This window comes from Panthera tigris, chromosome C1, assembly GCF_018350195.1.
Source record: "Panthera tigris isolate Pti1 chromosome C1, P.tigris_Pti1_mat1.1, whole genome shotgun sequence".
Taxonomy (NCBI): Eukaryota; Metazoa; Chordata; class Mammalia; order Carnivora; family Felidae; genus Panthera; species Panthera tigris.
In genome coordinates, this window is record NC_056667.1 from 211,660,820 (window position 1) to 211,687,328 (window position 26,509).

Sequence of the window (26,509 nt, forward strand, 5' to 3'; positions counted from 1 at the left end):
CAAGTGCACTTTTTAATCCCCATCACTTATTTAACCCATCTCCCCACCCCCCCCCCCCGCCCCCCACCTCCTCTCTGGTATGATCGTGATGTTTAATAGACATCTCTGCATGTAAAATGACACTTTAGAAATAAAATTTTCTCCTAATAATGACCTGAGCCCTGCCTCTTGGTGAGACAATCAGCAGAACCTGTAGGATTTTATCTGGAATTGACCTGCTCCATTGTGGAGTGTTTATTTCAAATTTGTATTTTGTGTCCCTGGAAAGCTGATGCTCAGTTTTAAAAGTAAAAATTGCACAGGGGCTCCTGGGTGGCTTAGTTGGTTAAGTGTCCAACTTCAGCTCAGGTCATGATCTCACCGTTCGTGAGTTCAAGCCCTGCATCCGGCTCTGTGCTGATGGTGCAAAGCCTGCTTGGGATTCTCTCTCTCCTTCTCTCTGTCCCTCCCATGTTTGTGCACTCTCTCTCTCTCTCTCTCAAAATAAATAAACTTAAAAAAAAGTTTTTAAAGATATCATCCACTGTCTTATATTTTTCTGATAAGAATGTAGCCATTATTCTTACCCGTGTTCCTTTGCAGGTAATAGGTCTTTATTGAGTGGCTGTTTTAGTCTTTGTTTTTGAACAATTCGGTTATGATGTGCAGAGGTGTGGCTTTCTTCTTGGCTCTGGGGGTTGTTTCTCATCAAATTTAGAAAATTCCAATCATTATTTTTCAAAGAGATATTTTTCAGCTCCATTCATTCTCTCCTGTCCTCCGTGGACTCAATTACACGTACATGAGGCAATTTGATATGGTCACTGAGGCTCTCTTCAGTTTTTTCCCCAATCTTTTTTCTCTTTGAGCTTCAGTTTGGATAGTGTAGGGGAAGTTCTGGGCTTGGAGCCCCTGTAACAACAGGTAAGTTAAGAGAAAAATCACACAAATTTCTTTAATGTAAGTTTTACGTGCCACGGGAGCCTTCACAAGGAAATGAAGACCTAAGCAGTGAAGCCTAACTGTTGTTAAGTTTGACAAAGAGTGGAGAGCTGTGGGCACGCCTGGTATCCGACTCTTGCTTTCTGCTGGGGTCATGATCTCACCGTTCGTGGGTTCGAGCCCCACATCGGGCTCTGTGCTGACACGGCAGAGCCTGCTTGGAATTCTCTCTGTCCCTCTCTGTCTGCCCCTCCCCTGCTCATTCTCTCTCAAAAAATAAAAAAAAAAGAAAGAGTGGAGGGTCGTGGGAACATGTGACAGGACCAAAGAAAGAGAAGGTATGACCTGAGTTCATGCAACGGGGGCAAATCCCATTCCTTCATCTCCTCTTGGTGTCCCTGTCTTCAGAGATAAGGGTGCTCCTTTCACTGAAGGGCCTATGACCCACCTCAGGGAAGGTCACAGAGTCCTTCCGGAATCTGCTCTCACATTCCTTCCGCTTGAAATACTCAATATGCCAAGCTGCTGCTGTATTTTGGGATAGCGTGTGCCAAACTCTGTCAATAATTTCTATTGAACTGTCCTCTGGTTAACTGATCCTTTCTTCTGCTGTTAAGCCCTTCTAGTGAATTTTTTGAGATATTTTGTTTTTCGGTTCTAGGCTTTCCATTTGGTTCCCTTCTTAGAGTTTTCATAGCTCTCCAGAAACACCTCCATTTCTTTATTATATATACTCCTCTTCTGCAAATTGTTTAACATATTTATGATTGAAGTCTTTGCCTTCATATTTCAATATGTGAGTTATGTGTTTATCGACTTTATGATCGCGGACTACATTTTCATACTTCATTGCATGTCTAGTAATTTTTAATTTTTTTTAATGTTTGAGAGAGAGAGAGACAGAGAGTGGGTGAGGGGCAGAGAGAGAGAGGGAGACACAGAATCCGAAGCAGGCTCCAGACTCGGAGCCATCAGCACAGAGCCCAACGTGGGGCTCGAACTCATGAGCTGAGATCATGACCCGGGCTGAAGTCGGACGCTTAACTGACTGAGCCACCCAGGTGCCCCTGTAGTAATTTTTTTTTAAAAGTCAGCTCTATGCCCAAGGTGGGGCTCAACCTCATGACTCCAAGATGAAGAGTCACATGCCGTACAGACTGAGCCAGCCAGGTGCCCCTAGCAATTTTTTGCTTACTGGACATTGTGGATGATGCACTGTAGACAGTCTGATTTCTATTATCCTTCTCTGAACACTGTTGAGTTTTGTAGGCAATTAAATTCCCAACACGTCATCTTGAGCATGAGGAGGGGCTCAGTTTCAGGCTTGAGGCTTTGTTAGGGTGAGCCTATTTTGGTTTTGCGTTTTGCCCCGCATCCTAGGCTCAGTCCTTAGGTGTGGGATGTGGCTGTTACTTTTGAATTGTGACCTTTCTAAGTCTCAGAGAAAAGCTTGAAGTGCTTATTAAAAGCCTCTATCTAACTGGGCAGAATTTGAACTCCAAACTCTGCCTCCCCAGCACTCGGCAGCTGCTGGCATCTATAGCCAGCTCTGTTAACTTTCCAGTTGTTTTCCCCTGGGCTCGTTAGAATCTTGGCCTGTGCATACACAATGTAGGACTTGGCTGAGAATTCGAAGGCAGTTAAGTGTGCAGGTCTTATGGCTCAGTGTCTCTTTTATTTTCAGGAAAATTTCCAGACTTAAACTCCAAACGGACTCCTCAGCGCAATAAGACAGGCCCCCTTTCTGATTAAACTCTGTGTCTGGGGATCCATGCTAACTCATGGGTACCCAACAGGAGAAAACTGACTAAACATGGATCTCACTCAGTACCCTTGTCTTCTAAGGGTGATAGACATCTGCTTCAGTTTCTATCTGGTATTATCTGTCCAACAACTTTAAAAGCTGATTTATATTTTGTACAGTTTATAATTGTTAACAGAACGGTCTGTTTTCAGACACTCCATCATTACCAGAATCAAACCCTAACTTAACTGTATTTTAAATGCAAATACATCTTATCTAATGCATCAGTGAACACATATAATTCTATCACAAAAGTTGTGCATAAATACTTTAATAAATTTACTTCAATATAATTGGTTTCCCTTGTAATCCTTTCTTTTAAAGCAAATAATCTTGAGAACGTTATTCTGAGAGGTTCAAAGTCTTTACCAGGACCCCCTACATGCAAATGTTAAGAACTCCTGGCCTAGGTTCTCTCCTGCTGCTATCACAGCTTTCCCTGCATTTGGGGGAAGGACTTTCTCCCGGGTTCCTTCGTTTATCACTTACGGAGTACCTACTGCATGTCAGGCACTGTCCTAGGCCCCCGGGACAGAACAATGACATCAAGCCCCTCTACTCAGAGGTTGGCAGGGATACATGTGTGCTTTTCATGTTTCCACGTGGAGGGCCCAGCAGTAGAGGAACTCTCCAGGCCTTTTCCCGGCGTTGCTGGGTTACCTGAACTGCGGGGGATAGCCACTGGCTCCTATCTAGAAATTGGAGAGAATGAGCCTGTTGAAAGGCTCTAAGCCGAGGGCTGCTTGCTCCTCCCCTCTCCACCTCAGCCAAGGGTCACAGAGGGTCACAGCGCACACCGCTCTACTGTCTGCCCAGGTTTTCTAAGGGCGGGGAAGGGAGTTTCAGGCAGGAAGGAGGGCTCATCTGTCAAATGCTGCAAGGAAGCAAGGGGACATAAGTCACAATGCTAGGGACAAGGAGTGGGACGCAGGAGTGTGGTCCTTCTCAAAGTTTGGCAATGAAGGCAAGTGGCAACAGCTGGGTGGGGAGGTCGGGTCAGGGGACAATTCTTTTGACGAGAAAACTTTTGGCACTTTTTTAGGCTGAGGGGAAACAGATTGAGATACAAAGAGACAGTGAACCAAGCATACAAAAATGGGATACCTCTGGGAAAGGGCACAGGCCAACCATTCCATGAAATTGAGTTCTCTGTGCATTCCACAGCATCTCTTAGTGTGCTGAGTGGACTTCCTGCAGACTCCCAAGCCCCATTACTTAATCCAAGTGTAAATTTGAAGTTAAAGACACATTGGCCTGGGAGCACCTGGGTGGCTCAGTTAAGTGTCCAACTCTTGATGTCGGCTCAGGTCATGATCTTCCAGTTCGTGGGCACAGACAGCACAGCACAGAGCCTGCTTGGGATTTTTTTCTCTCTGCCCTTCCCTCGCTTGTGCGCTCTCTTTAATGTGTTAAATAAACATTAAAAAAAAAAACAAACACCACGGGGCACCTGGGAGGCTCCATCGACTTTGGCTCAGGTCATGATCTCACTGCTGGTGAGTTCGAGCCCCACTTCAGGCTCTGCATTGACAGCTCGGAGCCTGGAGTGTGCTTCAGAGTCTCTAATATAAAATGAAACAGAAGAAAAAAAAAAAGTAAAAGAAAAAAAAACACATTGCCCTGAAACGCAGCCTTAGGTCTCCACATCCTTGTGGATGTGCTGCCACCTACTGGAAGAATGACAGAAGTGGCGACAACCATTTGCCAACGGGAGCTACTTTTCTAAAATGGCTGCAAAACCTTCACCCAGTCCACCAACCTGGAGACCAGACCGGTGTCCGGGAGGGAACAATTAAGACATTTGCAGGATTCTAGTCCCTAAAGGTAAGCATTAATGCTCCTCCTTCGCCTTCCAGGGTGACGGACTACCCTCCAACCTCCTCTCCATTCCACACAAGTCAGCACACCACCCCCTGGAACAACCAGTAATAAAAGGACTGGACTGTCCCCGATTTAATGGTGAGGAACCGAACAGCAGAAAGGGAGAACGAACCTTACTTTTCCGCCCACATCAGGTGTATGGAGGGGCTGAGGGAAGGGCCTGAGGGAAGGCACACCATCAGCAGCATTCGCTTATTAAAGTAGATGTGTACGGTGATTCTAGATTTTTATGTTTATTTTTGAGACAGGAAAGGAGGGACAGAGAGGGGAACAGAAGATGCGAAGTGGGCTCAGGACTGACAGCAGAGCCCGATTTGGGGCTTGAACTCACAAACCAGATCATGACCTGAGCCAAAGTCAGACGCTTAACTGACTGCACCAGCCAGACACCCCAAGAGCAATTCTAATGGTGGAATACGTTTCCCTTCCCTTCAGCAAGGGAACCCACAGACACCCCACACCTCTAGGGCTGTGAAGTCCTATTTAGTAACAGGTACTTAGTAACAGGTATTTAGTAACAGGTACTTTAGTAACTGGCTGTGCTGGGCCTGGACTCAGCAACCCTGGTCTCTGTTCCTAATGGCCAAATAACTTTTCAGGTTTATTTAAACCTCTAGGCCTGCCAGGTAGAGTAGCCAACCAGGGCAAGCACCTACACGAGAGAAGGCTGTAGGGTCACGACAGCCCTAGAATCCTCCTTTGCTAGGTCTCAGGAGACGCAAACACCAACCTCACAGGCCTTGCTAGCCCAGTTTTGGGACACTGTTTTGCCCAGATGCAAATTTTGACATTAGGCAGTCTGAACTCCACTGAGTGAACAGCAACTTTTGAATCCAGAGAAACACAGGCTGCCAAGCTTTTTTTTAAGTTTATCCAAGAACATCTGCTTGCTGGCTTGACCTTCATAGCAGCAACAAGCTTCCACTGGTGCGCTCACCCTCAAAGCAGGCCATCATAGCTATCCCCCATATCCACAAGACTAGCTTAAGCTGCAAAAAATATGCATACAGCTGAGATTTCCTTAACCCACAGTGAAACTCAACCAGGCCTAAAACGAACATTTACTTACAAAAACACTTTTTTGATGTTTATTTTTAAGAGAAAACATGAGCAAGGGAGGGGCAGAAAGAGAGCTCCAGGCTCTGAGCTGTCAGCAGAGCCTGACGTGGGGCTTGAACTCATGAACCCTGTGATCATGACCGGAGCAGAAGTCGAATACTTAACTGAACCACCCTGGAGCCCCTTTTCTTTGTACACTCACATTAAAAATATATTGTAAGAGACACCTGGGTGACTCCATTGGTTACGCGTCACAAGCGGTCCGCAGAGGCCACTTCCATCCTGTCCTCCTCTCTCTGCCCCTCCCCTGCTCTCAAAAATAAAGATTTTATTTGGCTAAAATGCAAGAGTTGGTTTTTTAAATGTTTGAGAGCAAGCACAAGCAGGGGACAGACAGAGAGGACCGAGAACCCCAAGCAGGCAATCCCACAAACCCCAGAGATCATGACCTGAGCCAAATCAAGATTTTTTTTTTTTTTTAATGGTTTTTAATGGGGCACCTGGGTGGCTCTCTCAGTTGAGCATCCCACTCAATTTCAGTTCAGGTCATGATCTCACGGTTTGTGGGATCAAGTCCCAGGTCAGGCTCTGCGCTGACAGCTCAGAGCCTGCTTGGGGTTCTTGCACTCTCAAAGTAAGTGTTGAAACTAAAAAGTCACATGCTCTACCAGCCAGACACCCACCTACATTTTGATTTGGCACTTTGACTAGTCTAAAACAGGTGGTTAGAGTCCATGGGCTTTTTGGATGGCTGTTTTAACATCTCTGCTCCGCAGCATCTAGGGCATCATTCAGTAATCCTGTTAATCTGCTGGCATAGACCTTGGGGCCCTTGATTATTAGTAGTGCTAGAGGGAATAAGGAGTAAATCAGTGAATACTGAGTATCGTGTAATACCAAAGCCCTTACTTGGTTGGTTGAACCAGAGGTTGTTGGAAGATTTACAAAACACAAGGGCCCACCTACTGGACTTGGTTTTCTTCCCCAGGCTCACCATAATCCCCAAGCCCCCACCATTCCATTCATCTAGCACAAATTCTACTGAATTATCGCCAATTCCAGAATCCATGCTCTCAGCTGCAGGTTTCAGGAGGCCTGACCGATGTGCTCCTAGCCCCTCTCCAGAGTACTTCTTCAGAACACCTGATCCTCAGGCCTGCAACAAACAGGATAAGCCACAGCAGATTTCCAACAAGTCTTTCAAGTCACTTTACCAACCATCTCACCAAAACTTGTAGCCAGGATACTTGAACCCAATGTAACAAGCATTTCCAGGGCAGGGGGTGGGGTGGGGTGGGGTGATCTGGAGCCACAGAGCTGGCTCTGCCACGCTCCACCTGCAGTGGTATTCCAGGAGACACTCTAGGAAGTACAAGTCTGGCACCAGAGTTTAGGACTTTTAATTTGTCCCAAAGTTGCTGAAGCAAAAATCATGATAAAACATTCTGCTTTCCTTTACACCCCCCCAACGCAAAAAAAACAAAAACAAAACTATTTGTAGGAAAAAAATGGTTTTGTACATGGGAAGAAACAATATAAATTCAAAACTTACAGATAAGGATTAGCTCTATCACTCATCTCTTTAAAAAGTTTATATGAATATCCAGTCAAAACCAACAGGGTATCTCCCTTGAAATGTTATCTATACCAACTTCCAAGTAGACCACAGGACTGTATACTGTCTTGGAATGTCCTCAGAAGGCTCTGTCATTGATCAGGTAACAGAGTAAAAACCCCAGAGTCCTTTTCTTTCAAACAGAAGAGGGTAAAGACAGAGGGATGGAAGAAACTATTCAAACTTCGTCTTCTTTCCTTGTGGCTTGTGGTCTCCCCCTCCTCCTCTGCCTCCTCGGAAGCCTCCTCGCCCTATAGGAAGCCAAGACATTGAAGAATGAGTACAAAGCAGCCAGGAGTCCTCCCCTCCCCACAGTGATCGGTGACAACCTGGAAGTTGATGCAGGAACCCTGCCCTGGGCTCTGGACACATTGTGAAGGACACGTGCCAGTGTCCAGCGCACACATCGAGGAAGCCCAGCCTCCTTACCTCCAAAGCCTCCCCGGCCTCTGCCACCAAATCCACCTCGGCCTCCTCTGCCACCACCTCGGCCTCCAAAGCCACCTCTGCCTCCACCGCGACCTCCAAAGCCACCTTCACCCTTCGGTTTGGCCCAGTCCAAAGTAACTTTGTTTCCATCAATTTCACCATCTTCCATGGCCTCCTTGGCGGCTTTGGCATCTTCCTCACTGTTGAAGTCTACAAAACCAAACCTGAAATGCCAAATGCGATTACTCGTTATAGAAAGAACACATACTGCCAAGTGCCAAGATTAACCTCACATGTTGGGACAGTGATTCCACAGGAAGTAGATTTGCTCAGTGGAGGAAAGACCCAAGTGACAGAGTGAAAGGCTTCCTTGTGCAAGTCTGGAACTCATTTTATCGACCCCCAGAAATGTCTCACAGATCAGCAGAATATACCTCTGTGAAGACAGAGAGCAAAATAATGCTAACTGTGAATTGTCTCTTCTTCTCGTGCGAATCCATAAACTGCCACCAATCGACAGAAAGGAGCTCAGTGAGAAGGTATACTACAAAGGAGGTCTCCGCTACGTGGACAAGTATTTCCTTTCATCTTACCCTTTGGAGGACCCAGTCTCCCGGTCAGTGACTATCCTTGCCCGAACAGAGCCGTCGAACGATTCCTTTAATGTTTCTTCTGTGGTATCCTCAGACAGACCTTTGACAAACAAGGTTTTGGACGGCTCTATGGAAGAAAAATCGCACATTTTACCTAGAGCCACAATAACCAGATGGTAGCTTTTAATAACGTCCAGTATGGGAATACTGGCCAAGAATACTCGGCTTAGCAGAAGCTAGCCTTTCACTTATCTCTGGAAAAAAGGCACAAAAAAGCAACTTAGCAAACTAGTGCTCAATTAAAGCAAAAGGCATAGATCAATCATCTCAAGTTTATACCGATCACCAGAGCAGCTGAGGTCCTGTCTCAGATCCTTTATGGGAAGAAGGAGAAGCAATGCAAAGACAGCAATCCCTAAACAGGCGGGCAGCTGTTGCAATCACCACATAGGGCAGTAACTGTGGGCAAATGTGCTGCTAGAAGACCTCACTGGATCAGAACTTGACTATCTAGAGGAATTTTCTTGGGATTTCATCAGTTATGTTCTCAGATAATCAATCATCATATCCAGTATCTTTCACTCAGCAGCAACAGGAAACACAAACGTTAATGATGAAGCATAGCACCGAGGAGTGCCGACCCTCAACGTAACACCATGTCAAACGTAACTCACGGCTTCTTGCATTAGGTGATCCCCTGGGTCCTTGCAACTCCAGCCTGATTGCTCTGCCCTCAATTTCCCTTTTATTACAGGAATTTAAAGCTTCTTTAGCATCTTCAAATGAAGCAAATTCTATAAATGCATACCTGAGAATAATAATCAATACTTAGAGTTAGTTACCAAGCACATAGTTGCTGGGCTGCAGACATCTAATGCCACCAAAGAGATACTTAAATGATGCTCTTTACACCCAATTTGTGAGCTAAAATGATTCAGCCTCTTAAAGCCCATAATTAATATCCTAACCATACTAATTATTTTACCCTTTAGATTTGCCATTTTGGTTCTGGGGCACTTTAATAAAAGTCGCCTTCTCAAATACTTCTTGAAGAGTTTCTTCTGTTGCATTGTAGGAGAGATTGCTTAAAACCAGAGTTTTTGATTCACCTACAAAGAAAAAAAAAGCCAAATGAAGACTCTGAAACAATAGTTCCTAAGTTCAGTCACAGCTATACCTTATTCGAGAACTTCTATGACTGGGAAGAATTAACATGTCAATGGACATGCAGGTGGACTTCCACTTGTTACTCATACGGAGTACTTACCATGCACTATTATATTCCTATTACCTAAACATGTAAAAGCTATTTGTTTATATGTTCCTAGAACAAATATTCTAATTTAAAGACGCATATCATCGAAGTCCTTTAAAGGGTCAAACACACAGGGAGATCTATGTTCCAATGCAAAACGACTTCATACACCTCACTCAAGACACTGAATTACTATCATAGAGGTACAGAACTTGACCGATCTAGAGCTATATCTAATTTACTAGTGAACTTAAAAAAAAAAAAAAAAAAAAGCAGTAAAAATGCAAAGATGTCCCTCCATCAATCCTGGAATTCTGTAAATTCTTACCACTCCAAGTGCTATTCTTTCCACCTCTGTAGTCTTGATTTTGACCCTTCTCTCCAGTATAGTACAGGGAAATAGATCGCCCATCTATCTCCGTTCCCTGCTTTTCTTCCAAGGTTTTTTCTGCATCAGCTTCTGTCTTAAATTCAATATAAGCAATCCTGCAACAGTAGAAAAAAAATAAAAAGACATTAAGAACTTAAAAAACACTGATTTAAAAAAAAAAAAAAAACCATGTAGGGGCGCCTGGGTGGCTCAGTCAGTTAAGCGGCCGACTTCGGCTCAGGTCATGATCTCATGGTCCGTGAGTTCGAGCCCCGCGTCGGGCTCTGTGCTGACAGCTCAGAGCCTGGACCCTGTTTCGAATTCTGTCTCCCTCTCCCTGACCCTCCCCCGTTGATGCTCTGTCTCTGTCTCAAAAATAAATAAACGTTAAAAAAAAATTAAAACAAAACAAAACAAAAAAAACCATGTTAACACAAATGTTCTAATCTCACCAACAGAACCTTGTTTCAAATGAGTACAATAAAAATGTTCTTAAAGAACTGAAATGTTCTGGTTTCCTGCCATGTTTCACTTGTCCATTAAAATTTTCCTTCCACTACAGAAGGTTGCCAAGCACACCTAGAAAACTTGTTCATGGTAACCCCATCTCACTGCACAACTGTTATTACTTACAAAGCTAGGTACATTTCACAATACTTTGTATATATTTGAAGTCTTTTACAATGACCCTAAAGTATGTTTTCCCACTGCACAGGTAGAAAGTTAAGGCACTGGTTGAAGATTAGTTTGCACCAATCACACACCTAGGAAAGTGAGATCAAAATTTCTTTTATAAAATCAGAGAAGTACATTAATTTTAATAGAAGTTGACATTCCTTACACACAAAACATACCCTTTACTCTTTCCATCCTTGCTGACTAATCTGATTTCCACAGCATCTTCAAATACTTCTTTTAATTCATCCTGAGTAACTTTGTAAGGCAGATTTTTAGCCAAAAGTGTTCTTGCGTCTCGATCTAGATTAAAAAAACAAACAAACAAATGAAGCGTATTGCTTGAAAGACATACCCTCCCCTCCCCGAAGAACTAATGGAAAAGTTCTGTTCAACAAATAATTTGAGATCCTACGATATACAAGGCATGTACATATACGTACACACACTTATACATGGCACGGAAGTATAGAGATGCAGCCAAATGGCAAAAACACAAGCTGCTGTCACCAGTGAAATCAAATTGCGTGTTGGATACTCAGAGCGGTGCTCAAACTAAAACAGGTGCTAAATGCTTCTTGAATTAAAAAAGATTACGATCATACATTTTGAAACGTGACAAAGAGAGAAAAGATAAAGAATACAAAAAGAGTAGTTAGGATCTAATCTAGTTCTATTGAGGAAAGACCTCTCTCTATTAACCAATTCTTTTTTAAAGAAGTCTATTCTTGCTCGGGAATTTAGAAAACCGGCAAGCAGTACATTTATCACTTGAATTCATTTAAACCCTCACATTATAAGGAAACCAATAAAAGTTAAGCTATTTACCCTGGCCAACTAGCTCCCAACTAGATATATAACCATTAAGAAGTTAGAGGTCAGTTATCACAATTACCCAGTCTTACATACCTTTCTTACTGTCTTTTCCCTTTGGTTTTTCTAGTTTAATTTCATTGCCAAAGACTTTTAAACCAGTGAGTTCCAAAGCTTTTTCCAGATCTTCAGCAGATTCAAAATCCACATAGCCAAACTTCCTTTAAGACAGTAAGATGAAAAATGCAAAATTACGAATGGGGGGAAAAAAACCCATGAAAACATGACTACACAATCCCTTCCGGGCAGGCAAAATGTGACGATGTGATGATGCAAACAAGAATTAAGCAAAGAAAAACCTATGGTCTTAACAGAAGTCAAGGCTCTATTAAACTGCTGCTATAGAGCAAGGTATCAGGGAACTGATGCAAGCTCACCTTTGAGGTCTGTATTAGCCATACTGCTCCTAACAACTGATACTAACAGCAATCAAAAGAACCCGGTTTAGGGGCTCCTGGGTGGCTCAGTTGGTTAAGCGTCTGACTCTTGGTTTCGGCTCAGGCCATGATCTCACAGTTTCCTGTGCTCGAACCCCACACTGGGCTCTGTGCTGGCAGCTCGGAGCCTGCTTGGGATTCTCTCTCTCCCTCTCTTGCTGCCCCTCCCCCACTTGTGCTCTCTCTCAAAATAAATGGAAGTTAGAACCATTACATCTCTTCAAATCCAGTAGTTTCAGATCTTTCTAGAAACCTAAGATTCAAATCTTGTAACTTACTAAAAATTAACGCTGTAACAAAATGTAAGGGAGATTTTAGGAACTTCAATTTGGGATTTTACGTTTTGATAATCTAGTAACTTAACTCATTAATGTCTAATATTTGAAAACTTGCAAATCCAGGAGTAATGTGCAGAATTCCTCCATACTCACCTAGACACACCAATTCTGACATCCACAACAGCAAGATCATTTTTAGCAAAAATATCACTAATGCCTGTTTTTAATTCAGGAGCAGATTTGCTGAAATTCAGGTTTCCAACAAAAAGATTGAATGATGTAGTTGGTTCTGTACCTGTACAAAACAGGAATTCAAATTAGTCTATTTATAAAGTATGGCATGAACTTAAATTTCCAGTGTGAAATTTCTACAGAGCACATCAGACATCACAATATCACATCAGGCTTCAGTATTAAGTCCCTCTGCTGTTCATCACTTGTGCGATCAGGTGCCACACCCTTCCCCTACCCCCCATTCTGCAAGTTACCTTCTACTTTCTGTTTCTTGGCTTCAGGGGCCGCTTTCTGTTTGGCCATTTCCTTCTTTCGCTTTCCAGGTGCTTCTTTAATAGGCTCTGTACACAAGATTTTCAACACTGTTACCAGTGAGTAGTCACACATATTGAAGTGCCTTTTCTTCCCCCCAAGTAACCTCTATAATTTTTATCACTGTACTTCAGAATCTAACTTGATTACCTTCTTCTTCTTCTTCCTCCTCCTCCTCCTCCTCTTCTTCCTCATCATCATCCTCCTCTTCCTCATCCTCCTCCTCCTCATCTTCATCCTCATCATCCTCCTCCTCATCTTCATCTTCAGCTGCACTCTTGGCCTTCACAGGAACGGCTTTTGCAGGGATTTTCTTTCCTTTGGCTGGTGTGGTCTCCATAGTTTCTTCTTCAGAGTCTGAAAGAGATGCAACTTACTCAAAAACTCAAGAGAATTCTCCCCAAACCAACTTTAGTTCTTGGAAAATCTAAAGGAAAAGAAATGCAATCCTACCAACGCCACCGTGCTTAGCAGTTACAGAAAGGAGTAAACAGATCTGTTGGGAGCAAATCCCACCTTATGAAAAATACTCACAAAATAGGCCATTTTAAACATTTTCTCAGGGGCAGGCAATCATTTTGGGTGACTTAAGACTTCTGTACCACAGACACCCCAGAAAATCCCTGGGAGGATTTTCATCTAACTCCTAGACCGTCCTGGAATGTGTAGCATTACTGCCAAAACCTCACCTCTAATGCACCTTCTAAAAACTAGTCCGGAAACAAAAGAACTCCTTACCATCGTCATCCTCATCCTCATCCTCTTCCTCATCCTCATCATCTTCCTCCTCGTCGTCGTCGTCCTCATCATCTGAGGCAGGGGCAGCAGCGGCGGCTTTCATCACTGCCGGCTCGAATTCATCCTCCTCTTCATCCTCCTCTTCCTCGTCCTCCTCTTCACTGTCCTCGTCATCTTCCTCATCACTGTCTTCCTTCTTGGCATTCTTCCCATTCTTTGCTCCCTTGGCTGGGGTGGCTGCTCCTTTCTTACCAGGAGTTGCTACCAATGCCTTGCCCGGGGTGGCTCCCTTCTTGCCAGGTGTTGCTACTGCTTTGGCTGGTGCAACGGTTTTTTTTGGCTGGTGTGGCTGCTGCCTTTTTGCCAGGGGTGACAACTGCTTTCTTGGCTGGTGTGGCGACTGCAACCTTTTTTGTTGGGGAAACCATCACCTTCTTTGCTGGAGTTGCAGCAGCCTTCTTGCCTTTTTTCTGAGGAATGATAACCTGAAGAATAAATAAAACCAAACATAAATCTGTTTCCAATCCCGAAGAGTGCCTTGGTCCCATGAGCAAGTACTAAATTCTCACACTGGTTCTGGCTCAAGACCACACACGTTAGATGTACGTTAGTGTGTTAAACTACAGGGCCATGACATTGGGTCCTCCCATGTGCCTGAAGTCACAGCCTTCTTCTTCAGATAAAATACAATACTGAAGCATAAAAAACTGCTCTTAACAGTTAAAATACCTCTGAATTCCTGTACTTCATACATTCTAACTGCATTTAAAGTGGCACAGCTTAATATGGACTCTGACAACAGTCAGTTTGGATCCTACCTGCCACTTTAGCAGCCTTAGGAAAAGCTTAAAATAACTTTTAAGCCTCAACTTTTTTTCCTCATCTGTAAAGGATAATAACATCAACCTCCCATACTGTTAGAGAGATTATGAGTTGGCATATCTATTAGAAGTCTTGCACACAGAAAGCTCTACTTGTTAAGTACTACTTAATCATTTAGAATTCTTACAGTGGATGCTGGTATAAAAAGCTCATTCTTAGAACTAGAAAATAAAATGAGTAACAAACAGACTGGACAGTCAACCCTTGCAAAATTAATAAAGAGTGAGCATCTTAAGCTTGATAAAAACTTCCATTCGTCTACCTTAATTTTACACTCAAAGCCACTTTTTGCTCCTAGTTTCATCAGGTAATGAATTAACAGTAAAACCTTTATCAAATCCTCAACAAATCTAGGCAAAAATATAGGGATTAGTGGTCTTTACCGTGAGCAAACAGTAGCCAGGCATGTTATCAGTTAATACAGAGAGGTGGCCACCGTCAACCCACACCAAGAGGTTAACAGTAACTAGTATCACACAGCTCATAATCAATCCTCCTTGGAGGCTAGGGAAGGATCTGGTAAGGCTAACCGAGACCTGAAAACAATGCTCAGCAATGCCACTTACTAGACACTTAACAGTCCGGGCTGTTTATTCATCTAGTGTGTTGGCCTAACATACTAAAACTAGAAAAACGTCACGATTTAATACAACATATGGCACCAAGCCCTACAGAGAGCACAGGAAAAGGGGACTCTAAATCTTTTCTGTCAAATTCATTCAAATACTTACCCTGTATCTCAACATGCCAATGAAGAGCTTGGGAAACAATCTCCACAGACCATGGATGAATGAATATCATCTTATTTTTGCCAGTATTTTCAGACATCTGATACCACCTGTTTTAACTCTCCGTTTCGTAGTTTAACACAACTCGGCATGAAGCTATATAGAATTACCTCTTCTCCACTGCTATCATCATCTTCATCTTCTGACATTTCCTCATCTTCACTGTCTTCTTCCACCTCCTTAGGGGGAGGAGCCATTTTCTTGGGGTCACTTTGATTTTTACCAGCCTAAAACAAACAATTAGCACATCACACCTCCAACATCTCAGACCCTTCATATTTTCCCATCATTCTTAAGCGTAGTAAGCCACCTGCTTTTTTTAAATCCGCTTTTCAGACTGCTGGATAAAAATACTGACACGTGAACTACTAGGTAAACTAGTACTGAGGTCAACGGTAAAGCGGTAAGACTCTGGAGCCCCGCTCCCCCATTTTTCCTGTGATTTACAAACATCACGAATGCTTTTAACACTACAGACAACTGGCCCATTTTAACGGCCAACAACCCACAGCTCTTTACCGCGTGGGGGGAACTACCTTAAAAAAGCCTTTCGTTAATTCTGGCACCACGACCGACACTCTCGCCTGAATCCAAATTCGGGGTGGTGAGGGTCTTTAAGACAAGTTTTCAAAAAACCACGCTAGCCCTTACAACCTTCGCTCTTCCTAAGTTCTTTCCCGTGGAAACCCCGCCCCTTCCAGACCCCGCGGAGCCACGTGAAGATACCGCGCAGGTCACCATGTGCGCGCAGCACAGCATAAAAAGCACGAGGCAGGGCCTCCTCCTGGAGCCCACCTCGTGCCCGCCCGTCTGGCCGGAGCCGACATCCCGTAGGCCGCAGGCCCTCCGTTTAAAGCAGTCCCGCCTCTGCCCAACTCACGGCCAGGTCCCCTCCGCAGACGCCGGGACACACGCGGCGCGGCCCACGTGGCGGGCCGCGCGCTGGGGCACGTGCGTCAGGAGGCGGGGCCCCGCTTCGGCCCGTCGCAGGAGTTTGGCATCATCCCTCCACCCCAAGGCCCGGCGCCCCCTCCCCACGCAGTCTCGAAGTCTTTCCGCCCCACCACAACCACCCGCGGAACCTGCCGAAGCCCTTCACCTCGCCACCGATTAGCCAAAAAACGCGAGACCTCCCCGCTAACCGCGCGAGATTTCCCGCAGCATGGCGCCCTCGAACGCGCCCGGGACGGCGCGCAGGCCCTCCTCCTCGCGGCGCCGCGCGCGCCCTCCTCAGAAAGCAGGCCTCGACGTCCATGCTTGCGCAAGCAGGCTTCTTACTTTTGCGAGCTTCACCATGATGGCGGCGTATGCCGGCGGAGTGTGTGGCGGGCGAGTGGCGCAGACGAGTCCAGAGGAACCCAAGCGACGGCGATGGCGGCCGCTGGTACAGAATATCGCGGAGCACGTATGCTTGGCTGCCAGCTAGAGCTCGAGACTGAGGCGAAAGACTGAGCCTGCCCAGTAATCGCCTCTGGAAAGGCGACGACGGCGTCCTCGTGACTCCGTCTCGGCCAACCAGAGGTTGCGTCCATCCTATGGACCAATCGCGAGCCTCTACCCAAGAACGGCGCGAGGCGGGGCGCAGGCAGGAGTGGGCGGGCCGAGGCGGGCACGGGAGGGGGAGGGGATTCGGTGGCGGCGCCCTGGGGGCGGGATTCGCTTTGTGCAAGGCCGGCTCTGATTGGGTGGTAGGCGCGCGGTTCCTAAAGAGCCTCTTCGCTGCCCGCGCTCGCGGCGCTTGCGCCGTGGGACTGACGCTTTTGGCGCCGCTAGTTCCCGAGACGCGGGCGGCTGCATATGGGTAGTCTCAGGTACCTGACCGTGTCGGTGTCCTGTCTACTCGGGGGAGGGAGGGGTGCGTGGAGATCTTGGGCGGCCCCACGAGCGGCTGCAGCCCGCTCTCCACGCTGAGCCGCCCGGCGGCCGTGGAGAGAGTAGTTCGTCCCCATTTCCCTGCTGATGAGCCCGAGACCTCCCGAAATAAAGGGACCACCAGGTTCACAGCGCCCGCGTAGGAGGCGCACTTCAGCCTGGCCCGCCAATGAACCCGAGCCAGAAAATCCCCGTCTGCAGGTGATTCTCTCCCAGGCCACGTGCCTGAAGCTGCCTCCTAAGAGCTGTTAATAAAGACAGTCGCCTATGTCTGTGAACAGTGCACAAACATTACATTTAGTGTCAAGTAGCCTCATGAGCTGGGTATTTCTCCCAACGAGGAACAAGACCGGAGAGAGAACTTTCTGGTGGCCACCGGGCATTATAACTGCGGTGGGGAGAGGAACTTGGTGAGGCCAACCACAGGCCAACCCTTTGACCACTCACAAGTTCCCCTTTTTGTTATTTGGGACTAAAACATAAATTAAAATGTGACTTAGAAGTCAGTCTCACCAAATGGTCCAGGAGTTAGTCAAGAGGCAAGGAAAGGTTTCCTCAATGGCAGAGGCACAGGAGATTCTTTGGGTGGTGCTTTTGCCAGTTCTGATGGGTCACTGCGGGCAAATTTAGTTGGTGCCAAACTTGACCCAGAGCACTTCCTTCAGTATAGAGCCTGCCTAGGATATATCCTGGGCATCTGGTATCTAAATGTCTCTTCAGGGTTGCCTGGGTGGCTCATTCGGTTAAGCTTCCAACTTCTGCTCAGGCTCAGGTCATGATCTCACGGTTCATGGGTTCTAGCCCCTCATCGGGTTCTGTGCTGACACCTCCGAGCCTGGATCCTGCTTCAGATTCTGTCTCTCCATCTCTCTCTCTCTCTCCGCCCTTCCCCCCTCAAATAAATAAACACTAAAAAATATTTTTTTAATAAAAATAAACGTTTCTGCAAAACCAGGATACCTTCAGCTATGATGATATTTCCACAATTGAACTGATGTCCAGAGTTGCCTCTGGAGATTCTAATTAAAGAGGTTTGAATTGGGGACCAGGATTTTGTATTTTAACAAGGACCCATGGGGATTCTTAGAGAGCAATCAAGTTATTTTGCAATGCTTAACTAGCATACTCCTGGGACTGAGTGTGTAGGAAACCCACAGCTAGCCACTGGGGCTCTGATTAGGGAGGAGGTTGGGGCCAGTTCTGGGGTCAGCACCCTGCTTTTCTGACCTATGGAGACCCCCTGAGGAAGTTCATATTTTGAACTCTGGGATGGGGACCAAGGGGACACTTACTGGGTTATGGGGGACAAAAAGAACAGCATGGGCCCAGACATGGTGGAATAAGAAGACTCTGGTGTTTTCAAGCAGTTTGGCACAGAGCAAGATTAGGGTACTCATAGGAAGAGCCTGGAGAGATGAGAGATGAGAGGTGGGCATGATCAAGTGACAATATTCTACAACTTATTGGTGTGGCTGGCTTCTTGTCATTCAGATCTCAGTTTATATCACCTCTTAAGAGGTGATCATCCTTGACCCTCCAATGAAAGGTATCACTTGGGGACTCCCTATCACATCCCCCTAATTGAGTCATCTGCAAGTACTTATTACTGGCATTTTTCTTGGCCGTTAATTGTCTGTTTGCTCCCTCCCTGGCCTTGAGAACATAGACTTTGTTGTCTGCTGTATTCCTGGCACCTAAAGCATTGCCAGACACCGTAGAGGTGAAAATTATTTGCTAAGTGAATGAGTGAATGATTCAGGTAAAAGAAGTAATGGGACGATTCAGTGTTGTTTAGTGTTCAAGTGCCTTGCTTTGGAATCAGTCTGGGATAGAAAAATAGTAATGCTTAGTATTTATATAATGTTCCCCGAGCTCCAAACACTATTCCAGTTCTTTGCATATTGATTCATTTACTTTTACAAGAAAGGTATCTCTGTTTTACAGAACTAGGGCGTAGAGAGGTAAATTAACTTGTCCAGGGTCACACAGCTAGTAAGTAGAGCAGCTAGGACCCTACTCTGTCATCCCAGGTGCTTTATCTATGAAATGGGGATAATAATAGTACCAGCCTCTTGGGTCATAATGTGTATTAAGTGAGATGCTGCGTGTACTTTTCGAGAGCACATACTAAGCCCTCAGCCCTCAACTAATATTAGTTATTGTCATTATGGACAGATTTGGTGACCCAAATAGAGGAAGAGAGGATAATTTACCCATTATCTGTTGAGTGTGTGTGTGTGTAAGTGGAGTGATACAAACAGGGCCATAGGTTTTGGAGGAAGCTAATGAGTTCAGTGTGGGACATGTTGCGTGCATGAGGGATCCCCGTTGTTTCAGGAATGGTCACACAGCCACAGACACAGGTGGTATGAGGAACATGCCCAGAATAGCAGCTAGAACAAGGAGAGGAGAAGGCTGGGCAGCCCAGGCCCGGTGATGAGAGACGTCTCGGAGTGGGAGAAGGCCCAGAGGCAGAAGCAGAGCTAAGACGGGAGTTTTAGAAGCCAAGGGATCCGCGGGTTTCAAGAAGAAAGAACAGCGCCCAGTGCCATAAAAGGGTCAAATGAGGTGAGGTCTGAAGGAGTCTGCTGGATTTGGGACTGAGAAATGATGGAGATCTTGGCAAGACTTGTTTCAGTGTGCTGGGGGAGAAGCCACACCGCCCTGGACAGAGAACTGGCAGCGCTAAGTGCAGGGTGCCTGTGTAGGAAACCCCCCCCCCCCCCGGGGAGAGGAAGTGTTCCCTCTACTGATGCTGCTGGAAGAGGAAAATGAACGTATCTGTACAGCCTGTGGGGAAGAGCCGGTAGAGGGAGAGATGAGAGGTCAGAAAGGAAATGAGAGGACAGGATTCAGTGAGGAAGAATTCTTGAATAAAGGGCCTGGTCACCCCTTGATATAGACCAGTTTGAGAGTAAAGGTAAGAGCACCTATGTAGCTACCCAGTAAGTGTAAACCAAAATGTAGGCTGAGGGGCAGGGGCAGCAAGGCTTAACCGTCCGTCTGGTGCAGTGAGTGCCTCCTGAGTGCCCAGACAGTGCCTGGTGCATAAAAGGTGCTTAGTAAAGGGGCATCTGGGTGGCTCAGTCGGTTAAGCATCCACCTTCCGGCTCAGGTCATAATCTTGCAGTTTGTGAGTTTGGGCCCCCTGTCGGGCTCTGTGCTGACAGCTCGGAGCCTGGAGCCTGCTTCCGATTCTGTGTCTCTCTTTCTCTCTGTCCCTCCCCTGCTCGCACTCTGTCTCTCTCTTTCTCAAAAATAAACAAATGCTAACAAAAATAATTTTTTTTTAAAAAAAAGGTGCTTAGCAAATATCCACTCAATGAATGGAGTGTGGATGTGAGAATCATGGTAGCTCGTGTCTGTTGTCTTCTAAAGGAGAGGGAGGGGGTGGGATGGGAGTTTATAGAGCAGAGAGTAGTAGGAGAAAAGGAGCCACCCAGGTGCCCCAAAAATAAAATCTTTAAAAACAAAAGATATGCAAGGGAATGTAAATTGGTGCAGCCACTATGGAAAACAATATAGAGGCTTCTCAAAAAATTAAAAAGTAGAACTACTGGGGTGCCCGGGTGGCTCAGTTCAACGTCCGACTCTTGATTTTCACTCAGGTTGTGATCTCACAGTTTGTGAGATCAAGCCCTGCGTGGGCTCTACGCGGACAGTGTGGAGCCTGCCTGGGATTCTGTCTCCATGCCCCCTCTCAAAATAAATAAATAAACATTAAAAAAAAATAGAACCATCATATGATCTAGCAATCCCATTTCCGGGTATATTTCCAAAGGAAATGAAAACAGGATCTCAAAGAAATGTCTGCACACCCATGTTCATTGCAGCATTATTCACAATAGCCAAGATATGGAAACAACCGAAGTGTCTGTCAATGGATGAATGGATAAAGAAGATGCGATATATATATATATATATATATATATATATATATATATATATACACAATGGAATATTATTCAGCCATAGGAAACAAGGAAATCCTGCCATTTAGGACAACATGGATGGACCCCGAGGTCATTATGCTAAGTAAAGTAAACCAGACAAAAACAAATAATGCATGTTATCATTTGTATGTGGAATCTACAAAAAACAAACAAAAACAAAAAAACCCTCCTAGAAACAGAGTAGAAAAGTGGTTGCCAGGGGGTGGGGGTTTGAGGAAATAGGGAGAGGTTGGTAAAAGGGTGTACACTTTCAGCTAGAAGATGAAGGTCTGAGGATCTAATGTGAAACACAGTGACTATAGTTGGTAATACTGTATTGATAATATTGTATTGTATAACTGAAATTTGCTAAGAACAGAACTTTCATGTTCTCACCAAAACAGGAAAGACAAGTATGTGAGATGACGCATGTCATCAATTAACCAATTGGGGGAATCCTTCACAACGTCTATGTACATGGAATCACCATAATGCATACACTTTAAATATCTTACAATTTTAAATGTCAACACTGAAATTAAAAAGAAACACAGAGCATCTGAAAATAAATTAAAAAATAAAAGGTGAGTAAACGCCATGTGAAATAAATTGCTTATAGCCAGCACGAGGCAGAGCAGACCATTGCTTTGAACACAGGATGATGCCCTTCAGGGTGGACCTCCCTAGCAAGGCCCAAATACATTGGACCTTGGATGAGGGGAAACTGTAGTCTGAACCTGCAACCTGAACCTGGTGGCAGATATGAAATATGAAATATTGCCTCTTCACTCTGATCTGCCTCTGTGTTTTTCATCTATTAAATGAAGGCAGGGATTATTTTTCCCTTTTCCAAGGATACGGCTAAGTATGTTTTTAACGTTTATTTATTTTTGAGAGCGAGAGAGCACGCGCAAGCACGAACCGGGGTGCGGCAGAGAGGAAGTCACAGAATCTGAAGCAGGCTCCAGGTTCTGAGCTATTAGCATAGAGTCCGATGTGGGGCTCGAACTTACAAACCACGAAATGGTGACCTGAGCCTAAGTCGGACGCTTCACCGACTGAGTCACCCAGGCACCCCAATATGGCTAATTATTAAAAGTAAAGCAAAGGCAGCTCAGATCCACGTCCTTGGGGGTTCTAAATCTGAAATTCTGGAAAGGAAACCTTAGCTACCCAAATACCCAGAAACTTAAGTAAGGCTAACTCCAGTTTTATTCTCTTGCTGCTAGAATCCCAATGCTCCCTAACCTCTCCATCTATCCCTAACCTGGAACTGAGACCACAGGACCTACCCAGAGTAGAGTAACCGCAGCACAGGAGTTTCGTTTCCAAATGCTGCCTTTTTTTTTTTTTTCAGTTTTCTAAAAATGACTTCTTTATTTGTTGTATTGCAAAGCACACACATGGTATAAAGTTCAAAAAGATACACAGTAAATGGTCTCCTCCCTCCCTGTCCCCTGGCCACCCTGTTCCAACACAAGTGCCAGCAGTAGCCTCTTGCATATCCTTCCAGATTCGACCAATGCATTTACAAATAGACATGTATTTATTATATTTCACACAAATGCTATATGCATACTATACACTCATCTGAACTTGGCCTTCTTTTTTATTAACCAGCCCTCTCTTGTAACTCGCATCAGTGCACGCAGAGCGGCCTCATTCTTTTCAAGAGCTACAGAGTGTGCCTCCTGTGGGAGGATCCTTTATTTAACCATTTGTCCTTATTGCTGGACATTTGGGGTTGTTTGCTGTATGTTTCCACAACAAGGCCGCCACAGTAAATAAACTTTTTACATACTTTATTTTGCACATATACAGTTTGTATCTGTAGAATAATTAAATGTAGAACAGTGGGGTCAAAGAGGACAGCCTTTCACATTTTGGTAGGTGCTCTCCCAAGTGTGGCCTTCGGTTGGAGTTCTTGGAGGCAGCTCCAGCCAGGGGTGATCCCCCCTGTCTGGCTGGCTGGGGTTATCTGCTGCCCTCGGAGCTCCAGGGCTGAGACAGCACTGTACATTTTTGCAGAGGAGGGATGAGATGGGAGAGAGGTGTGAGGTCACCACTTCCACCGGGGTATCACTCTAATTCTTTACCTTGAATTTTCTTTTTTTAAATATTTTCTTTTTTTTAATGTTGATTTATTATTGAGGGGGAGTGGGATAGAGGATCCGAAGCTGGCTCCGCGGTGAGAGCTCACTCCAACAGAGAGCTGGATGCGGGGCTCGAACTCACAAACTTTGAGATCATGACCTAAGCAGAAGTTGGAACGCTTAACTGACTGAGACACCCAGGCACCCCTCCTTGAATTTTAATACTAGGCATCCGACCAACTTCTGACAACAGCCTAGGGCCTGGGGTACTGCCTTGAACAGCCAGTGGCCACCTCTTCTACCCACTGCCTGGCACAGCCCTGTTACCAACCCCCACTCCCACTACACCTGTCTGCACTGAGGTGCCCACTCTGAGCATCCACGGGCACTTCTGCACCCCGAGGCCCAGTCGGCCACAGTGAGCCTCACATCAGCACAGGGGTCCCACGGCGCAGCAGAGGAAGTCTGTGCATCTTCAGAAGGAGAAACTCCAATTCCCAGATGCGGCCTTCAGGAACCCAATGCCTCAGTCAGGCTCCAACCAGCAAAGAAAAATTGCCTCAGATATTTAAAACAGAGGGAGGGGTGTGTGTGTGTGTGTGTGTGTGGTGTGTTTTAAAACAGAGTTTAAAGCAGGGAACTGGTTGACTGAATTGCCGAGAAGGCAAATGGGGGTGTGAGGCACAAGCAGGAAACTGCTGCCACCCTCAGCCCAGGGGCCCGTGGACGGCTAGTCCACTGAAGGGAAGGCCAGTCCACCGAAGGGAAGGCCACGGTGGAGTGATCAGGGCAGATGCCCAAACCAGAGGGTCAGCGCTCTGAGTAGGGGGAGGGGAGGGAAGGGTGCAAGGCAGCAGAGGGCGCCCTACTGGCCTTGAGAGGAATTCGCAGCCTCAAGTCCAGGGCTCCGAGCTTGCTGTGAAGAGGTGAAGACGGGCAGAGCCAACTTCCCTTTACCAACCCAAACCCTGCTTCTGCCTTTTTCTGTTTCGTGGGGCCTTCAGATGCTGTCCAGAACTCTTCCTTCCTTGCTAGGCCTTGCATGGTGTTTAGGCCAGTGTCCCCATGTGTGAGGCGACCTGTGCACGGAAGCCACCTAGCCTTTGTCTTCTCTCGCAGCCCCGAGCCAGCCCTCAGCTCCCACCTCAGCTCCCAGCCCGCCCCCAGGAGGGATCCTGTATGACAACCATCCTGTTCCCAGCAGGGCCCAGAAAGTCTTCCTGGAGCTCCCAGGGCTCATGGGCTCTCATTCCCACCTCCCTAGCACCTACCCGTGCCTCTCTCCGGGGCCCCCCACCTCCCTCCTCTCACTCTGGACTGTTACCCTACCCTCCACTTCACAGAGAAAAACAGACCTCCCCAGGGCACTCCCACAGCCTGATTTACATCCAGCCAAGTCCTTAGCTCCCCTCCAAGGCTCCAGGGCCTGGAATCTTTTCTAAAACAACATCCTTTCTCCCAAGTCCCTCCCCGCCTTCCTCCTGGGGGCCACTGCGGTGATCTCCTCAGCCACACCTTCCATTTCAACACCTCCTCTCCTCTGCGCTGCTGTCCTTCACTGGAGCAAGCCTCTGGAATCACTGAGAAAAGATGCTGCCAGGCCCTTTCAGACTCCGCAGGGGCCTCCAGCCCCGTGCTCTGGGGGGACCCCACACACCCTCTTGCTTGCTAGCCCAAAGGACACTTTAGACCTTAACTTTCTGAACCTTTCTGTGGCTTCTTTCTCTTGCTCACAAGTTCTCCTGGCCTCCTGCCTCCATTCCATTCTCTCCCGGGATCACCTCCATGTCCGCATGTGTAGAGCCCCCGCCTCCGGCCCCTCTGCTTGGGGCACCTTCTCTGGTGGCAGCAGCCGCCTCCCAGCGGAGGACTGTCACCCAACGTGTGCAAATGGGGGGAGGGTGCTCTTCAGAAGCAACTTCCTCCTGGGCTCCAGGCTCGTTAACCCTTTGCCTGCCAGACATCTCCCTTTGGTGTCCTATAAATCTCAAAAAGCAGAGCACCACAAACTGAACTCAGCTTCTTCCTCCATGCTGAACTGCCATCTTTCAAACCTCAGTAAATGAAACACAGCCAGCAGCCCTCCTAACCCTCCCAGCCAAGAGCCAGATGTGTGGTAGATCCTACTCTCTCCCTCAGCTCCAGCAGCCAAGGCTTCCCAAGGCCTGGCCTTCCAGTGACTTAGGAATCGTCCATACCCTTCCCACAGCCTCTCTCTCTTCAAGTCTTCATCATTTCCTGCCTGGATTAACACCTCCCCGACACCAGTCTTGCCCTGTATCTTGATCTACCCATACAGTAGCCACCTTGGTTTTATTTTTATTTTTATTTTTTTAATTTTTTTTTAACGTTTATTTATTTTTCAGACAGAGAGAGACACAGCATGAATGGGGGAGGGGCAGAGAGAGAGGGAGACACAGAATCGGAAGCAGGCTCCAGGCTCTGAGCCATCAGCCCAGAGCCCGACGCGGGGCTCGAACTCACTGACCGTGAGATCGTGACCTGAGCTGAAGTCGGACACTCAACCGACTGAGCCACCCAGGCGCCCCAGGATTCATCCTTTTATTGGTGCTCAATAACTGCTGATTCCATGGACGATGCCCATGTGCCTTAGAGCCACCGGAGGAACTTCAGGATTATTGATGAAGATCCCCAGAATTCCAACAGGTATTCCAGGAGACTGTGGAGATCCCAGGAACTCCAGAGAATAAGGCAGCTGCCTCCAGGTCCCACAGCCTAACCCCAGCCCACGGCCACCTCATCGGACCTGGGGCACCCTTCCCAAACAGGTACTGTCTTTCCCGAATCTCCAGCCCCCACCTGGCCTCAGCCTCTGTTCCTGCCCAGTCCTCCGGTTGTCCTCCCAGGTCTAGGGCACTGTGCCCTGTGCAAAGGACTGAAAGAAGGTGAGCTTGAAAATAGACGAGGGTCTGGACCTTAGCTTTGTAGGTTCAGAAACCTGAACTTTAAAAAGATAATTTATCCCTCACACTTAAAAAACAAAAGGTGCTAGTGAGGATGTGGCGAAGGTGGACCCCTTGTACACTGTTGGTGGAAATGTGAAATGCTGCCGCTGCTATGGACACCAGCGTGAGACTCCTCAAAAACTTGAAGATGGAATTACCATTTGAGCCGGCGATCCCACTTCTGTGTATATATCCAAAAGAATTGAAAGCAGGGCCTCGGAGACATTTGCACACTCATATTCAATAGCCACGTCTGGCTAGTATTCACAACAGCCAAAAGGTCACAAATGTGCATCAGTAAGTGAATAGATAAATAAAATGTGGGTAAACAAACAAAAGACAAAAAAATATATACATGCGCCACATTTTGTAGACGTGTACATACCCATTCACACGATGGAAAATTACTGAGGCTTGAAGAAGAAAGGAAATTCTGACACATGCTACACCATGATGAGCCTCGGAGACATTATGGTAAGTGAAATACGAGAGTCACAAAGAG

At 46.3% G+C, this 26,509-nt stretch overlaps 1 protein-coding gene and 3 non-coding genes across 4 annotated transcripts; all 4 read right to left on the minus strand.

Annotated features, from left to right (window-relative positions):
* Nucleotides 1–7,049: 7,049 nt before the first annotated feature.
* Nucleotides 7,050–16,617, minus strand: NCL (nucleolin). The gene is given in 15 exon segments (XM_042995623.1): nucleotides 7,050–7,531; nucleotides 7,710–7,933; nucleotides 8,303–8,429; nucleotides 8,977–9,110; nucleotides 9,288–9,411; nucleotides 9,886–10,043; nucleotides 10,782–10,905; nucleotides 11,512–11,636; nucleotides 12,344–12,485; nucleotides 12,679–12,765; nucleotides 12,887–13,093; nucleotides 13,475–13,811; nucleotides 13,813–13,959; nucleotides 15,255–15,371; nucleotides 16,423–16,617. Coding segments are annotated over 15 exon segments (2,148 nt in total). The 5' UTR covers nucleotides 16,441–16,617; the 3' UTR covers nucleotides 7,050–7,454.
* LOC122241726 lies at nucleotides 8,116–8,250 on the minus strand. Its single transcript, XR_006221950.1, has one exon. It is a non-coding gene; the product is annotated as a small nucleolar RNA SNORA75 (small nucleolar RNA).
* LOC122241746 lies at nucleotides 8,793–8,873 on the minus strand. The gene has a single exon (XR_006221969.1). It is a non-coding gene; the product is annotated as a small nucleolar RNA SNORD20 (small nucleolar RNA).
* On the minus strand, nucleotides 12,566–12,634 carry LOC122241738. Its single transcript, XR_006221961.1, has one exon. It is a non-coding gene; the product is annotated as a small nucleolar RNA SNORD82 (small nucleolar RNA).
* Nucleotides 16,618–26,509: the final 9,892 nt, after the last annotated feature.